The sequence below is a fragment of the Streptopelia decaocto genome (assembly GCF_964273445.1).
Source record: "Streptopelia decaocto genome assembly, chromosome: 10".
Taxonomy (NCBI): domain Eukaryota; kingdom Metazoa; phylum Chordata; class Aves; order Columbiformes; family Columbidae; genus Streptopelia; species Streptopelia decaocto.
Window position 1 is genome coordinate 5,786,504 of NC_138665.1, and position 18,698 is coordinate 5,805,201.

Consider the following 18,698-nt stretch of genomic DNA (forward strand, 5'->3'; position numbering starts at 1 on the left):
AAGGCTCCACGGAAAAACTCGTCCCGTCAAACACTGGCAGCAGGTCGCGCGGGATCGTTTCCAGCCCGGCAGCGCGCGGCCGCGCCGCTCCTCGGGCGGGACCGCGGGAGACGCCACCGCGACCGGCAGCTTTGCGGTTTTATTTTAAATGCGCAAATGCAGAGGGGCCGGTGGCGGAGCCGCCCCGCACTCCCGGCCGTGCTGTCCCCGCGGTGACACCTGACGCTCGGCGCGGGGGGGGAGCGGGTGCTCCCTGACGTGACGTCACGCCGCGTCACTGACTCCTCCCGTGACGGAGGGGGCACGCGGGGCACGCGGCCGCCCCGAGCGCGGTTTTCCCGCCACGCGCCGCGCGTGTCCTCCCGCTCGGCGACAGCGCGCGCTCGCGCGCCGCCCGGTGCCGCGCGAGCCGCCGGAGCGGGGCGGGCGCGCGGGGCGGGCGCGCGGTCACCTGACGCCGCCGCCGCGGCCGCCGCCATTTTGTCTGTGAGCGTAAATGTGAAAGGGAAAGCCGGGGCGCAGCGCGCACAGCGGAGCCGAGCGGGGCCGGGCGCGCCCAGCCCAGCCGGCGGGGCCGGGAGCCCAGGGGTCGCCGCCGCACAGGGCTGCGGGAAGAGCCTCCGTCGCCACGGCGGCGGTCGAGAGGAGCTGGTGAAGGCGGAGCCCGGCGAGGACTCCCCGGTCGGCCTCGCCGCATCGGAGGGGCCGCCGGCGCCCTTCCCCCGGGGAGGCTGCCCTCCCTCCCCGGCCGCCGGGGAGCCGCTGAGCCGGCCTGTCCGCCCTCCGCGGGTCCGCGCCGAGGATGTCGGGGCAGTCGATCACCGACCGCATCACGGCGGCGCAGCACAGCGTGACCGGCTCGGCCGTGGCCAAAGCCGTCTGCAAGGCCACCACCCACGAGGTGATGGGCCCCAAGAAGAAGCACCTGGACTGTGAGTGGGACCTCGCGGGGCCGGGGGGGCCGGGGGACCTGGGGCCGCTCGCGGCTGCGGGGTGTCCGGAGGGGCCGTAGGTGTCTGGAGGGCTGGGTGACCCCGGGTAGTCTGCTCTTCAAAACTTGGTTCACGCGTGGAGGGACCGAGGTTTGTAACACCCCGAAACACAAATATCCCAGCCTGGTGAACTCTTCTTAGCTTACGTGCTCCGCGTACTGCAGCGCTTGTTAATCCGGAACCTGGCGACAAGGTGGGGTCAGCCGTGTGGTTTTGCTGTTGTGAGCCACAAGCTAGATTTTTAAGCGCTTTTTCCGTCCTTCTGTGCATCTCTGGTGGAATGCAGCCGTTTATATATTCTACCATTTCCCGAAATATCATGGCTTTCTGCCTCACAGCTCGTGGAAATGGGTAAAAAGACTTGAAGCGAGGTGAAGGGAGAAGGTGCACCGGTACATCTTTCCAGAATGAGAGTATGTTGCCGCTGATATTTTTTAAACTAAGTATATTAAAACTCTTTTCTGTATATCCAAAGATGCAGAAAGCTACCCTTGTTAGCTACAAAAGTATCAGTGGTCTCGCTTTGCATCAGGTTTTAGTAACAGGATAGCAATTGAAGTTACTGTTTCACTGCTTAAAAGTGCACTGGGTGCTCCAAACCTTGTAATTGCGCAGTATACCCCTGTGAGAAGTGTGTGTTTCCATTGGGGAGAGGAAAGAAGACGTGAAGCTCTAAGCTGGCTTCTTCAAAGTCGAGGGAGCAGGCTGGTAGTTTTGCAGGACTCGTTCAAGTTGGTGGTGCTAAGGGGAGTCTGCTGTTGAGGCTTTTGGAAGCGTACTCGGCTAAATTGTTTGAGGATGGTTTGGCTGACCCACTATGGTACTTCTATGTACACACAGACTTCTTGTGTGAGAGCTTTCGATGTGGGTCAAATAGTTATCAACCAGGTATAAATCTCATTTGTTATAGAGCTGAATGAGTGGAATCCAGCTACTGTGTTGAAATTAAAAGCTTTAAAACTGGGTAACTGACAATTTCTTTTTTTTTTAGAAGATATTTTAAAGTTACCTTCGTTGTATCTTGTCTTGTGTTCTGCCTGTGGCAGAACAACTTAATGAGGAAACCCTTGACTACAGAAGTGGCAACATAACAGGAAACCAGAAAGTGGTGACAGTTTGCTCAATAATTTGAAAGCTTCTGAAGCTTAAAAGATTTATTGTTTGAAAATATCCTTAAAATACTGTCATCTACTGTAAGCTACCCTCACAAAATAAGAAAACGGAAACCTAGTAAAACTCTTGAGAATGGCATAAACTGAGATTGCCTTTTTGACTTTCAAATTCCTTTTAATATCTTTTGATGCAAACCTGTTTAGAGCTGTCAGTCTCCTGAAGGTCCCCTTCAGTGCCAGGTGAGTTCTGTGTTTGGGCGTAATTCACTTTCTCAGACTTTGGTCTAAGACAAACAAAAAGCTTGTTGTTCTGACTTGGTATCTGAAATAGATGAATGCTTTGGTGGGGTCGGGGAGAAAAAGGTATGAAATATGAAATATACTACAATATGTCTGTAAGGGGTTAAAAGAATCTCCATGAATATTCTTCAGTCTTCAAGGAGTGTACCCAGGTGCTGCTTTTTAAATGCAAGGCTTTGCATGACACTTCTTATTTTTTCACTTGCACATGAAACTTTTGTATTAAATGCAAGGAGGTAAGATACTAGTTTAAGTACTGTAATCTCTGTAAAAATCACAGAAGGTATTTTCAAAGATACAGTGCAAGTACTTTGCGATTTAAGTAAATTATGAAGGAAAACATTGCTTGGATTTAATGCAACACTGCTAGTTGTACCTTGGTCGCTACATGTGTGTGTCATTAAAAATGCTACACCATCTGGTATTACTTGTAATTGCTACTCAAGAAAAAGCTTCACCAAGAACGTGTTTTTGAGAGTTACTGTAGTTGCATCAGCGATTGTGGAGGAGTATCAGTTTGTGCACTCTGTTCAGAATAATTCTTAAATCCTCTTATTGCCAAGTTTCCTCGGCAAAAAAAATGTGATATTACAACATGGATATTTATGGGAAGACGTTACACATGCAGTGTGTGAACTAATATTTAAGTCTTGGGTTTTGTCTGGCTGCTAACTGCTGAGTAGTATACTCATATTTTTTTCTTGAAGAGCAAAAAATAAAACACACATGCGCACAAAGAAACCCTTAAGCAATGTCAATGGGAATGCTTCGGTATTTTTTTCCTTTTAAAGTAGGTCACGGTGTCATCTAGATAAGTCAGCAGATCTATTTCTGTAGTATTTTTTAAATATTTTTGGTTAACATAAAATGTTATACGGAGGCTGATCTTTTCTCTTAGTGGAGCACCTCAAAATCTTGTCTCTTCTTCTCCAGTGTGGGTTCTGTCACTTCCCCTCAGCCTCCTGAGTTTGGGTTGTAGTAGAGTGGGGCTGCATTATGCTTTTGGTGACATATCTCCTCTTCGTTAACCATTGAAAAGCCATAATAAAAAATAAATACATTAAAGCTGCAGCCAAGTAGGTAACTGGTAGAGTATACTTGTGTGTAAATCAAAATTTAGAAAAATGCAAACCCTTAAATTAATTGCATCTTAGACTTTTAAATGAATATGGTAATAAAGGAAAAAAGCAACTCTTGTTTTAACTTGTGTACAGCTCACTTAAATACAGGGGAGGGGAGAGCAGTTAATAATACTCATCAAAACTTAAAATTCCTATACAAGCTTTGGGACTCTTATAACAAGTGATAATTCAGGCACTGTAAAATTGTATTATGTAGCAGAATTAGGCTCCTAATCCTTTTGCTTTAGGAGGAAGTTCAGGTCTCCACCAAGTCATCACAAATTTTTTCCAATAATGTCACCTAATGACTGTCACAGTTTTGGGTTGGTTTTGTGTCTGTCTGCTCTTTTAGGAGCTATAGCTCATGACTGCTGGGTGAATGCTGATGCAGTGCGGTTCTTGCAGAGATATGTAAGTTGTGATTCAGTAGGAACAAACACTCTTGAACTCTTCCACAGGCAGTAAGGTGTCTGTCTTTAATTTGAAGCTCTATAGTAATCTGTGAAGCTTTTCAATATAGGAACTGAGGAAATTTGACTTGAACAAAAATAAAAGTTAATGTTTTTTGTAATCTATAGCTGTTGTTTTTGTTTAGAAATTGCTTAAAGTTTTTTAGAAAACCTTATGGGCCATCATTATGTATCCCTGTTTAGTGGGGACAGAATAGCTGAATTGCTTCTGATCTCTACATTCAGATTTAGCTATTATACAAATGAAACTTAAAGACTGGTATCAAATCTGCACTAGAAGAGCACACGGGCATAAAAATATTTGTATCAATCAGGTGTTATCTTTTAATTAAGTCTTCCAGCAAGAATTGTTGGATTTCTTATGCTATACTGAGAAAGTTTGCTGAAGTGGCTCTTCTGTTGTATGTGTTTGTAAACTACAGTGCAACTTCCAAAAACAAACAAACAAACAAATTTACATTTTTCAAGACTGCTAGGGTTAAGGAAAGTGGTCTTAATTCTTGTATTTCTTTTAGAGCATTTTCAGTCCCATGACAAAATGGAAAAAATATGGGAGTATTAAACCATTATGGTCATCTCTTAAGTATTTACAGTTCTCCTGAGAGAGAGAGATTCCTGAATCAAGAAAATAGTTACTTTCTTGTTACTTGAAAGTTGAAAACTGTCAGTTTTTGTCAGTACCTGGCTGAGAATTTACCAAAAAAGTGATATATAAATATATATTTCTATACATATATTTTTTAATATCTGGATTTATACATGCTGTTCTCCAGAGAGCTGTAGGGTTTCACAGATGATGTGCCAATGTTTCAGATGAGCTGTGGAAGATAAATACTCAGTGCTCCTCCAGGCAGTAAGATTTCCACAGCTCTTCCAGGCTGCTTGAAAACCCTTACGGTACTCTTCTGGTTTAAAGCAGTTTGATTTTTTTCTTTTTTTTTTTTTTTTTTTTCTTTTCCCTATGTGATGTTAACATCTTTCTAAATTCCATTCTAGAAATAGTACCACATTTTCACTTGCAGTTGAAGTGATTCCTCTGGGTAATTGGCAAAATGCTTTGAGTTGTAAAGTGTTTATATAAGTAGTGAGATAAGAAAATGAGCATCACTTGCCCTACACATTTCATTCCAGTTTTTGTTGCCAACATCTGTATTGCAGTTGCCCAGCTGTCAGTCTCTCAGGTGCATGTGTTCCTCTGTGCTTCCAGATGTATGGTGCCAATGGCCTTTTCTTCTTTTGCTGCCAGCTCTAACAGATCTATACCGTTGTTTCTACATAGATACTATTACTGCAGACTTAGAAGAATCATATTACAGAAATGACACTTGCTTTTTTGGTTATGTATCTCAATTGCTAGAATTCAAATGTGATGCTAACTTTATTATTACTAGTTGTAAAATAATAATTTTAAAAGTTGCCCTGAGTAGGTTTATTAAAGAATATTTTTAAACTTGCATTTTTGTGATACAATCTGAGGAAAGTCCAGTTTTGGCCTATAAAATGCACTGAGATTTTTTTTCCCATTGTTCATTCTTAGCTTAGTAATTTAAAGATATTTCATTTGCTTAGGCATGTGTTCTTTGATATTGTCAACTGTGGCTTATGTGTTAGTGCATTCAAGGAGATTCTGAAACTAAAGACCGCAATTGTGCTAAGTGCCCTGAATAAAAATTGTCTTCAGCATGTGTCTAATGTGCTTGGGACTTGCAGCTCACTCAGCTCCTCTAACCTCAAGCACAGCTTGAATTAGGCTCTGAGTAGCCCTACTTATGTGAAATATTTCCTTTGAGTTGCTGTTTTAAAATGGTCAGGCTCACGTCATCTTGTAGAAGCAAGTAGCACACACTGGAAAACCTTACTAGCACTTTTACAGAATTATTGGAACCACACTTTTCAATCACATGGAACCACATTTGTGGAACAAAGCAATAACCTGAACTTCTCAAATGCACTGGAGGTCTATCAACTCCACTCTTTTACTTGATAGAAGACTTGTTTTAGTCTTGTGTACCAAAGCAGAAGGCGGTTGCTCCCTTCTGAAGGTAGATATCTGGATGGCTTTTTTCAGTAATAAACCTTAATTAATGATGGCATGATAAGGCAAAGATTTTTTTTAATAGATGTGGGGCTTAAAGGGACGGGTGATCAGTTACAGCATTTAGTATGGTTGCTAACAGTAGGATTTCTGTTACGTTATGCCTGAGCAGCACTGTAAGGACACAATTTATATCAGTCTTAGACATAAGTATATGCAAGGCATCTCCCAGGTGTTCAGCATCATCTTAGGGTCTACTGGAACATCTGCTGGTAGACCTTAGCTTGAGGGAAGGTGACAAGATTGAAATATCTCTGGAGAGTGTGGCAAAATATGAATGAAATTAGCTTGGGAATTTGGCTTGAGAACAGAAAGTTTGTTTGTTTTAACCCGGATTTTCCCTCCCGCTTTCATCTGCTATTTCATAATCGCTCTTCAAATTGAAAATCTTCAGTGAAAAATTAGACTTGCTTAGTGGTCATGTGAAGGAAAAGGACTCCGTGCAGAAATATTTTCAATAGGCTGTCTGTGTGGTCTTTGACCTCAGCAGATCAGTGGAATTTCTTTAACTATTACCTAGTTAATGTTATAGGTATTGCTGTGTATTGAGTTTGTGGGGGGTTTGTTGGTTGGTTTCTGTTTATTTGGTTTTATAAACTGGGAGTAGGACTTGTAACAGTTCTGTAACATTTCTGTGCTGCTTACAGACACATTAGTTACCTGAAAAATACTGAACAAGATCTAACATCAGTGTCTTTATGATGCTTACTTATAAACTGATTTGATTTAGGAAGACTTATTTTCCTTAATATGTTTTGAGTAGATGAGGCCGTTGAATTAAAATTCACATTTTCTCTCTGTATAAATTCTGGAATTGAGATTCAATTTGTGTGGCAGTAATTGTCTATGGACTGTTTGAACTTCAAGAAATTTTAAAGTACTCCTTAATGTGACACAGCTGTGAGCGGTGAGCCGCGTCTTTCAAATCACTTGCTTTTTGAGCATCTTCGCATTTGTAAATATTGAAATATTTTAATACTACTCAACAACAGGATTTTGATGCATAGCTTGCTTAAAACTTCTTCTCAGAGCTCTTTTTGTGCAGTTATTTCTGTGGTTTTGTGTGCTACTAATAAGGATGAAAGTTTTCATCCCAGCTTGCATGTTTTCTACATATTTGGAAACTTTTGACATCAGAATGAAATTAGTCACTTGTTAAAATTTGCATTTTATAGCTTTCTACCTCAACAAGATAATATCTAAAACTCTTTACTCTGTTAAAAGTAAATTATTCTAAACAGCGATCCTTAATCAAAAGACTTTATGTTCTTAATAAACAGATCTTTAATTAAGATGTGTGGCTAATATATTCAGTGCATTAGAACAGATATAAATTCTAAGAGCAGTATTTCTAGCAAGTATTTTGCCCTAAACTATCAACATGTGATCTCTAAGTTAGTGTTTAAATTGCTTATAATAATGTAGCCTGTCCTCTACACACTGCTAACAAGGCAAGTAAGTTGGCCATTTCAGTGGTGTGGACAGCTCAGGATTCAGTTGTTGCCCAGCTTCCCAAGCGCTGCCCTGGGAGTTGTTGCACAAACCACAGCAATAGCAATGCTGCTCTGCAGCCAACAGGCTAGTTGCAGGCTTGCCTTCAATAAGAGGCCACAAAGGAAGCTTTTCAAACTCCATGTTTGCTTTGCTGGCCTTGCCCAGTCCTCAAGGTGTACTTTGATCACACCTGAGCCAAATTTAGCTCAGAGAGAGAATAAATGTCTAATGTGTATGCCTTGAGGTGAGAATAGTCATGGATTCAGTTCTTTGCTTTCTTCTCAGCAAGTGCCTTCCCTGTCTTTCTCAGACTTTTTTCCCCATATAGCCACTGGAGCCTGTTCTGGTTTTGTACCAGTGCTCAGGCAGGAGACTCGAAGTGCTCTGTCTCTGACCTCCTGAGTTCTACTCTTGAGTTTACAATCAGTCTTGGACACAAAGAGCTTTTTTTATATAAAAGCCTGAGACCTGCCAAGATCCACCACAAAACATGCAGTAGGTTGGTGATTCGGTTAACTGAGTGAAAAGATGTGTAGATGCAAATTCTTGCTCTTAATTCTTATAAATAAGAAAAAGCCTTATTATAGGTTTGTAGGATCTCATTTGTTGTCACATGTGTCAGTATTCAGGCTTAGGTCGGAGGTATGGATGTTTCAGCCTTTCCTTGCTTCACTGATTGTCTTTGTATTTTTTTCTTTTTTTGGTCCCTTTTTTTGGTCCTTTTTTTTTCTTTTGTTAGATTGAGTGGCTTCAGGCATTGGGCATCCAGAGGGTCTGCACTGGCTTTTGGGCAATAATTTGGGCATAGAGTTTCTACTGGAGCAGGTTATTGATTGCCGAGGTATTGGGACTCCATAAAATTATTAAAATGCTTTTGAAGTTCATATGTGGAGTCTTTCAGTAAAATGCTGTGAATTTGAGCAAGGAATGTAAAATAGCTCAATTATTTCTTAAAGAAAGAACTGAAGTTGATGTTTCCAGTATCAATCAATTCTCAATGTAAAAATACAAAATAACATGATGATCATCTTCGAGCATATAACTCATTGTAATGCTTTGTTGTGTTTTTTTTTTTTCCATTTAATTTAGATCTAATACAGTGCACAAATGAAATGAATGTGAATATTCCACAGTTGGCAGACACACTTTTTGAGAGAACTGCGAACAGTAGCTGGGTTGTAGTGTTCAAAGCTCTAATTACAACACACCACCTCATGATGTATGGAAATGAGGTAAGACATTAGTTCTGTTAAAGCCTCTTTGACTGTGTTTTAAAAAAATTGTCACAATCTGTGAAGGTAGATATGTACTTCAGTTTTTCAAAGGTCTTTTCCTTTCTGATGGCTGTGAAGTGCTTCTTGAAAAAATAAAATGTTGCCTCGTTATTTCATAATACTGAAATAATGTGTTTGCTATTTAACTGCAGGTATCTGGGTTGGGCTGTGAAGGAATAATGAGTGACCTTTTGAGAATAAAGGCTTAAAAACTTCTGATGAGCATTACTTCATTAGGCTAGTGCTTATCAGTAAGAGCACAGCAAAAGAGTTGTCGGCACCCCATAAATGTGCAGCCAACCCATTAGCAGATAAGAATGCCTATTAAAGTGGGGGAGGAATATGGTGACTAGAATATTTGATCTTGCAAATCATCATCTTACGGGCGAAATCTCCTTATGTTGTTGTCATTAACATTCCTCTGAAACAGGTTTGAATTGCATTTAGTTCACTTAAATTATATCATCACTATTTATGAAAAGCTTCTCAGACAATAACATGGTGTTAGAAATTTAGTCCTTCCTTTAAACCTAAACTGTGTCTTGGTCAGGTGACAATTTAGTCCTGAACTTGTGTGTAGTCATTCTCCTAATAAATGACTGTTGGCTACTGGCAATAGTGAAATGATGATTTTTAAATGTACTGCTTCCAGCCCTAAAAATGCTCTGAAAACTTAGTGATGCCTCCTCTCTCCAAAGCTCTGTGTACTTAATTGCAATGATCTTTAAAACATAATGTGCTCTTTCTTAACACACTTCCCCAAGTTATTTATGTGCTTAAATTGTATTGTCAACAAACAAGAGGCTGAAGTTAGAGGATAATATAAAGTAAAATTCACTGCTTGGAATTCACTACTTATTCCAAGTATAAAGCTAAACTGAATGCTGTAAATCAGTTTTTATATTTTACTCTCTCTTCTTCCAATACAGTTTATATCTACACACTGAAACTTGAAAGAAAAAAAGGCAGACAACTGAAACACAGGGAAAAAAAAAAAAAAAAAAAAGAAATTAGGGTTGTGGGCTACGAGTCAGTATCTGTTTGCCCATGCAGTGTTTTGTAGTGGCAGAAGTGTTGATCTTTTATATCTGTACTGGAACTGCTCCTCACATCTGAATGGGTGTGTTTGAAACTTGAAAAAGTTTCCTATATACCTGCTGAGATAAAGTGGCTGAAACACTAGTTCTGTAATGTCAGGTGAAACATGAGTGTACTCCTCACTTTTCTAATACACTAAGAGAGGCCTATTTCTTAAACATAGAAATCCACCATCTGATAATTTTTATTTTAAGTACAAGCAAATATAGCACAAGGTCAAAATGTGTGAGCAGTCACTATCTTGCAGTTTCTTGTTCAACATGACTACCTATTTCTTGTGATGAAGTTTTGGGTGAAACAAGTTAAAACTCCTCCCACCATTGTGTTGTGTGATGCAAGAGCCCTGACCTCTGGAGGGTGAGAGCCATGGCCCTTTAGAAATGGGGTTCAGAACAGTAGCTAATTTTGAAATGTGTATGGGCATGTTTTGAATATCACTGTTCTTTTTCCTGATAATTTTCCAACTGTTTTTCTCCTGTATCTTTTTAAATGCAGTACTAAGATGTACAAAGACCATATAAACCAGGTGGAAAACAGAATAAGAAGTTAAAACAGTGCCAGAACTGTTGGTAGGCAAGCTGCATTTGTAGACTTGTGTGAACTCTCTAGCTATAGGCTGAAAACTCATGGAGTACTGATGAGGTGATACGTGACAATTTGGGAAATTACTTGGGCCCCTTGGAAGGTGAAAGTACTGATTTCAGTTTAAATAGTACTTCTGAGAATAATCTTCTTGTTGCTGTTCTAAGCTCTCCTTACAATTCCTAATGAGCAGGTGCTATACTGAGCCTAACTGAAAAAAATGCTGGTTCTGCAGAGCGCAGTGGTCCAAACCTGGCAGGCAGGTGGATTTCTACCTTGAAGGGTGAAAGAACAGGCCCTGTGTGCCATGGCAGCAGCGGGATTCAGATCAAAAATGTAATAAGTCCCTTAAGCCATACTGGTCATAATCTTTTTTTACGGACTAAAACACATACAAAGAAGCAAGGAAGTCAATAAATGACAATCGTAGGAGATCTGTGAGGAACAGTGGCAGAGAAACTTTTTTTAAAACTACTTTACTGTCTTGATGTGTGTCTCTTACTCTTGTTTATTTATGGAGCCAGCTATTATTTGTGTAAACTTAAATGTTGCTTAGTCAGATCACTGCATTGTAAGATATATATATATATCTATATTTTAAAAATATATTTATATGTAATTATAACCAAACTTATAACTGCTCACCACAGTTCTAGAAGCATTATTGTTGCTTACTACTTTAAAACTTTTTAACTAAGCCTGTCTCCCACTTCTACAGCAGCAGTAAAGCGGTGCAAACCTTGAGAGCTTGGATAATGCAAGTGGTTTTTCTGTTTAGTGTTTTCCAGCTTGTTTGTTCTAAACTACAGAGTTAACCTAAGCAGCTTCCTCTAGGATTATTAGTCTTTTATTGACAGGCAGGGATGTCTTTTTATTCAGTTTAAATTTATATTTTTGCCAAAAAGAATTTTGCATTTCAGAGGGTTTGCTAATCAGTAGTTTCAAGTTTTCCATTACATTTTTCCCTTTTAACTGATTTCTGTTGTTGATAAAGGTTACCAGAAACAGTTACAAGGTAAGTGTAGTTTTCTTGTAACATGCTGAAATGTTATGACTCTCACAAAAATATTCTCAACTTTTTCTTCACCAACAGCGCTTTATCCAGTATCTTGCATCCCGAAACACTTTGTTCAATTTAAATAACTACCTGGACAAAAGTGCCATGCAGGGTAAGGATCTTTCACTGAAGGCATTAACTACTGCTTTTTTTGCTCTGATAGTGCCTGTGTTGGTATGTTATAGGAGATAAATGACATTTAAATGAAATGATATTATGATTTATATTGAATGAGGTACCTAACAACCAAGAATGTAGGCACAAGGAAAGTGAGATTCTGGGTTACCTAGATGAGTGCTAGGAATTTGTCTGTAGTGTATGTGCCATGTGCATACGCAGCTGTAAATTTTAAGAAGAGAACTCAACGCTGACTAGAATAAACCTGATGTTTGTTAGCACAATGATCTATTTTTGTCATTGCATTTTAGTGCCTCAGGAGTAAATGTTTACTGTTAAGGTGCATGGAATGGTAACTAGGATGTTCTATATAAATAGTCAGAACTCCTCCAAATCTCCGAGAAGTCTTCCAATTGCTTGCTGATGGTAGAAAATATTTTTGGGTCTTTATGTGGTTTTGGAGGCATTGCAGATAAGCTACCAAAGTAGGGCATTTTACTAGGAATACATTTTTAGTCTTGATTTCAAGAACAACTTAAGAGCTGCTTGGTTCTTGCCTAATATTTTTATGTCTATATTCTCAAAATTGTAATGAATGCTTTCCTAATCTTAGCAAGTTGGGAAGAAACTGTAACGTTACATCTCAAGGTGAAAAACAGTGAATCTCAATGCTCTGGAAAGTGCCTTTGAAGGGCTTTTTATGCAAATTGATGTAAAAGGGACTGGTAAGAGAAGAAGCCGCTGTACCACTTCAAGATGTCTAACTTATAAATGCTTAACTTGTAGGCTATGATATGTCTACCTTCATTAGACGATATAGCAGATACTTGAATGAAAAAGCACTTTCATATAGACTTGTAGCAGTTGACTTCACCAAAATGAAAAGAGGGTAAGACTGTTACTGTTTTTGTTTGGTCTTTCATGGTGGGAGGGAGATACCAGTAGTTCTTGGGCTGATCATAGGTTGGTATTTGTTTTGGCTCTTTGAAGCAATATAGTATTGTTGAAACAGCATAATATGCCGAGGTCTCTAGGTAACTTGTAAACGTGTATCTTCTGCTCTGTAGGATAGATGGAGTGATGAGAACCATGAATCCTGAAAAGCTTCTGAAAACCCTCCCAATCATACAGAACCAGCTAGATGCACTCCTTGATTTTGATGTAAGTACTTTAAGCTTGGTGTTAGGTAACACTCTTATTTTGAAGTGAGAGTTTAATTATACTGTTAAATACTAATTTAATTTCTTATTGTTTTCTACACAGGCAAATCCAAATGAACTAACAAATGGTGTTATAAATGCTGCATTTATGCTCCTCTTTAAAGATTCCATTAGACTTTTTGCAGCATACAATGAGGGGATTATTAATCTTTTAGGTATGTGAGACTTTTTTTTAGCATTTGAACTTTTGTGAGAGATATTCAGAGAACTACAGAATATAGACAAAATCTGACTGCAATTTCCTAATAAATAGTCTCTGCTCCATTTCTATTAAATTATACCTGTCTTGGTTTCAGTGGCAACTAGCATAGGCTAAACGTACACTGCTACCTAGAAGCATACATCTTGAAACAGAAGTTGAGGTGAGAGGATGACTGGTGAGGTGAAAGCAGAGATGCCATAAATGTGCAGTGCATAGCCTTTGCAATTGGACTGTAAAAGTATTAGTGAGATACCTGGTATTTTGAGTATTTCGTGTAGTCACAGTGTGACAGACTTCTGGATTCCCGTACTTTGTAGCTTGAGTATTCAGCTTTACCTGGTACCTGAACCTACATGAGCCTACTAGATAATCTGCAGGGTTTTTTGTTCAAGAGTGATAAGCTCTTAGCAAAGCCTTATGACTATTTAAGCAAATTTGTGAATGAAAACATCTGATCGGTCTGTTCTGTTAATACATTAGTTTTACTCGATGAAATATCTATAAGTATATAGAAAAAATGAAGGATGTGGTTGATACTCCTTTTAGTAGGTCAGCTCAGTGTACATGCCACTTCAGTAGCCATTCTCATGTCTTTTGGATATTGAGGCCACTTGCGAACATCAAAATGTATTGATACTGGGTCTATAAGTGTAAATATATACCAGGACTATTTTCAAGTGATAAAATAATTTGCCTCATTGCCAGCTAAAAAGATGACTTCTTGAAAATATTACCCATAATACCTAATTTAACAACGGCAGTGATTCACATCCATGCTTAGTCAAGCTTTGCGTTATACTCTAATATATGAAATAGAAAAATCAATGTTTTTCTTTTTATTTACATGAATACCTGACAACTTTTGTAATAGATCAACTTTAATATCTGAATAGCTTTGAGTTACTCCTGTCTGTTCTCTGAAGCTTGTATCAAATTAACTTTTATAACACTGTGTCAGCTTTTTGCTGGGGAGTGTGTTATCTTACAAGAGTTTTATTTGCATCCTCAGAAAGATATTTTGATATGAAGAAGAACCAGTGCAAAGAAGGCTTGGATATTTATAAAAAATTTCTAGCCAGAATGACCAAATTGTCAGAATTCCTCAAAGTAGCAGAGGTAAGTAAGTCTACACCTATGGAGAGCATATAATTTAGCTGTATGTACTGGTACAGTAGTCTATATTAATAAAAACAATTTCAGAAGCAGATTAATGTTTGCTTAACCTCACTGTACAAGGAATTACTCTACAGATCAGATATTTTAACAATTGTATAGTATACATTCATTAACATGAAGTGAGATTCTTTGGTATCCTTTAGTAAACTTTCTGAAGTGTTGTTATAAATTTCATGAATGGTCCAAAATGAATGGTTGGAATGGTATGGTCTATTTACAGTGCTTTCCTTTACTGTAACTGCTAAAAATGGAGAAGCAGTTCCAGTAAACAATGTGGGTGTTTCTAATGCTCTCAGTAAATATTTCTGAAGGAAAAAGGCTGGATGAAAAGCTGTCTTTGCTTTGAGATGCAATTCAATGCACTTGTGATTTCTAAGGTGTGTTCCTAGTAAAACTCGTAACAGTTCAGAAAGTTATTAATATTCATTTTGAAGATCTTAGATTTTATGTAACATTCAGGCATCACTTTTTTTAAATTTTCATTGCCACTGCATGTAGTAATGTACTTTTTTTTTCTTTTTCTTTTTTTTTTTCTTTTTTTCTTTTTTTTTTTTTTTTGTAAACCCAGCAAGTTGGAATTGATCAGGGTGACATTCCAGATCTTACTCAGGTCAGTGTACATACATTGATTAAAGCAAGTATTTTATTCTTTGCATTTTAAAAGTTGGTGTGTATCATAGTAATCATTCAGCTTGAGAATGTGTTCTCTTCTATGTACTTATAGATGGGAAATATGTATGGTGACTTTTTCCATGGATAAAATGTACTCAGTACTTGGTGGTTTACAGCTCTTACTAAGTTGTGGGGGTTTTTTTATGATTTTCTGTGAGTTTTGTTGCTTTAAACAATATTTTTCAAGAACAACTGTTTATCACAGAGGATTTACTGGCATGTGAGCCACAAACATCCTGCCATGCCTTGAGGCAAACCTTCCATTTCACTGTAACGTAGTGTCCTCCAACACGCTTCAAGATTGCAGTTATCTAGTTCTGTCAATCTTTATTTCTTTCCAGTGAGGTCTGAATAGATTTGATGTTTCTATATCCGCACTTAATGCTGGCTTTTATATTACTCAGTAGTATGATGGAGATGTGCAATAGAAGTTGTGCACTGGAACATTTAGTCTAAAAGGTGGAATGCAGGGGAACACCTTCTAGTGTGGATAAGTTGAGGGGCAGAAAGGAAGTGAGAAAGATGCTTTCACCTGGTAAATGGCAAACACTGATAGGCCACAGAAGGGCACAAAGTTGTTCTTTGCAAGTTCCTTCAGTTCATAAGGATGTTGTGTTTCTAACCTAGGACCAACCCAACATGACAGAGGTATTTGGTATTCTTTCTGTAGTGCAGGGTAACCTGATGGATAGAATGAATGGCAGTCTGTCAGGAGACTTGGGCAATAAACTGGAGTGCCTTAGAGGTCTAGAGTACTCCAGCTGTTTAAGTGGAGTCAGTGTGAAACAGTTAACATCAGAATGATTTTGGTTGGAAAAGACCCTCAAGATCGTAAAGTCCAACTGCTAACTGAACTCTGGCACTAAACCATGTCCTTAAGAACCTCATCCACACATCTTTCAAATGCCTTCAGGGATGGTGACTCTACCACTTCCCTGAGCAGCCTGTTGCAATGCCTGACAACCCTTTCTGGGAAGTAATAATTCCTAATTTCCAATCCAAACCTCCCCAGTGCAACTTGAGGCCGTTTCCTCTTGGGAGAACAGACCAACACCCTCCATGCTACAACCTCCTTTCAGGTAGTTGTAGAGAGTGAGAAGGTCTCCTGACAGTTAAATCTGAACAGATAAAATCTAATGTGTAAACTTTTAACAGTCATGTCTAATCCTATGCTACCTTCATGAAATTAAATTTCATGGGTTAATCATGCATAAATATATCTACTAGTAAAAATTTGCCTAAACTTCATCAGTGTCTCTTTAATATGGAAATCAAGTCTAAAGCACAAATGTCCATTGTCAGTGTTGTTCATTACTTCTTGCTTTCTATCTGAAATCATACATGTTTCAAAGTACAAATCTCTAATACTTGCTCCTAGCAATTCATATTAACCTCTTTAAGAACTTCTAGGCCTTTGTGGTAGGAAAAAAATAGGACTGTAACCAGTAGGGTAAGAACAGATAATGAGTGAAAACAGTAGTTTAATGTTTTCTGTTGGTGTTTGATCTTAGTGTCGTACTATTTTGATTAGTACTGCAGTATTCAGCTGTTCTGTATTATGCTAATCAAATTATACTAAAGTCTGAAGTTATACTTCACTGGCTTTGTGTGCACTTGTCCAGTTAACTGGATCATTATAAGGCTCTTCAAAACAGGTTTTTAATTACTATTTACTGAGAATAGGGGATTTAACTCCATTTTGCTGCTTTTTATATCTGGAACTTTTGGTGAGCAAAACCCTTTATCTACTGTTCTCACAACATTTTTTCTAATAGCTATTTTGTTTAAATGCACTTAGAAATGAAAGGCAGTTCTGAGCTGTGGTACTAGATGGCAGCATCCTGTGTATTTTGGCACATTCAGCGCCACTGTTAAGCATCCCACTTCCATAGTAAATGTCATGGCATTTAATGAGTGGAATAATTGTACATCAATTTAGTGCCACTTCAAAAGAATTTGATAAAGTTTCTTAATACTAGGATTTCACAGAAACTTAATTTTCAATGTGCTTATGTTCTGACAGGATCGTGTCCTTTTCTTCTATTCTGGTCTACCATATTATATTTTTTCCAAAAACTATGTTTACGTTTCTAGTGTATATTCTTTTCTGGGATTTGCATATTTCAGAGTTTCCTTAGACTGTTCCTGACAATAATGGTTTTACCTCTATAGAGGTTTTTTATTACTGCTGGTCTATAACTATTTTTATTCCTTGAATCTAGTGTTCACACTACTGCCACTTTTGCCAGTTCCTATAAAGCAAACTTTTTCCTTTGTAGGTGCCCTGTTTCACAATGATGGTGCTTACTTTCTGTTTATAGCTATTACTGTAGTTCATGAATGCAACTGGGTCATTTTCGTCTGTATGGACGTTGGGTCTGTCAGATGTCTTTGGGCGGGAGGAGGGAGGCTGAGTCATAAAATACAGCCTTTTTCAGTTCATAATGTCTGTATTAGCCCGGGTGTCTTTTCTGACATAAAACTGCTAGGATCTGTTCACTCAAAATTTCATCTCTGTTTTCTTGGATACCTACAGCAATGAAAAGGTTCAGAGAAGTTACTGGCTTGTTGGGTTTGGGGTTTTATGGTTGAGGGGTTTTGTTTAGAGGGTTTCAGAAGCAATAAGAATAGAATATACATCTCCATGCAGGTAAGTTTTACATTTTAGAGTGGCCTTGGGAAAAAAACAAAAAACAAAACAACAAACAAAAACTTACAAACAAACAAAACCAAAACAAAACAAAAATCACCAAAAAAAAACCCTAAACCACAAACTATGAAAAACTTTATGGAATTAGGGCATAGTCTCCTGCTTTTAAGATTATCTAGCTGAGCCGTGCAATGCCTTTTGCAAACTATTGTTCCTCCTGCAAGGTAAAGCTATGGGGTTTTTTGGTTTTTGTTTTTTGTTGGTGTGGGTTTTTTTGGTTGTTGCTGTTTTCTTGTATTTGGTTTTTACTTGTTTATTTTTGGGGATGGTGGTGTTTTGGTTGTTCTGTTGGGGTTTTTTTTTGTCCCTGATACCTTTCTGGAAAGGTATTTCAAAATGTTCCCCCTTGGGGTTTAGCTGTCTAGTTTAAATTCTGAATTTATTTGTGACCAGTTGTTGAGATAACTACACTGTCTTAGCTTACATAACTCTATTTATAGGAAGAAATATTAACTCAGGCCTCAACTTGAAGACAAGCAGTTTTATAGGATTATTCTAATTGCTTTTCTTTGCATCTCTTGTATCTTGAATTGGCCTTTGTTGAATGTGGGAAGCTAGAAACGTGCTCAGTATTTCAGAGGGGAGGTTGCCAAAGCCTTTTGTGATTAATATTTTCTTCTTTCCAGCAGATGCTCTGGTCTAGCTTTTGCTACAGAAGGGCTAGCAAGGGCAAGCTTGTTTCTCTTCCAAGCAATGCCTATCATATATGTTTGACCTACTGAAAGTTGGGAAGTGGTAAAAGAGGCTTAGTGTCTCTGAAACCCTGCCAGATGAGGAGAGCTGAGCTGGCAAGTAGGTTAAACCTTTAGAGGTCTGTCCCCTTCATCTGAATCTCCAGTAGGATTTATTTCATTTGTTTTATGAGGTATGGACTATGTCGTTAAAAGCCAATGTGGCTTGAATAGCAAAGCAGTGAACTCTTCCAAAAGTGCCAGTCTAATTATTTTGTTTGATGGAGTTTGTTTTTATAGGGCAATTTGGAGGAGTCTTAATTCCTAGTGTGTAA

General features: G+C 38.8%; 1 protein-coding gene across 7 annotated transcripts in view; it reads left to right on the plus strand.

Annotated features, from left to right (window-relative positions):
* The first annotated feature begins 416 nt into the window (after positions 1 to 416).
* The window catches only part of LOC309444078 (phosphatidylinositol-binding clathrin assembly protein-like), a 33,434-nt gene continuing 15,152 nt past the window's right edge, over positions 417 to 18,698 (plus strand). For 3 of the 7 annotated variants that reach the window (XM_082061613.1, XM_082061614.1, XM_082061616.1), the window contains exons 1-8: positions 417 to 932; positions 8,674 to 8,816; positions 11,632 to 11,707; positions 12,499 to 12,601; positions 12,780 to 12,873; positions 12,976 to 13,087; positions 14,144 to 14,250; positions 14,879 to 14,920. In XM_082061613.1, the coding sequence (XP_081917739.1) occupies positions 803 to 932; positions 8,674 to 8,816; positions 11,632 to 11,707; positions 12,499 to 12,601; positions 12,780 to 12,873; positions 12,976 to 13,087; positions 14,144 to 14,250; positions 14,879 to 14,920 (807 nt within the window). In that variant the 5' untranslated portion in view covers positions 417 to 802. The remainder of the gene's footprint in view (positions 933 to 8,673; positions 8,817 to 11,631; positions 11,708 to 12,498; positions 12,602 to 12,779; positions 12,874 to 12,975; positions 13,088 to 14,143; positions 14,251 to 14,878; positions 14,921 to 18,698) is intronic. The other 4 variants (XM_082061617.1, XM_082061619.1, XM_082061615.1 and 1 more) reach the window with 3 other exon arrangements.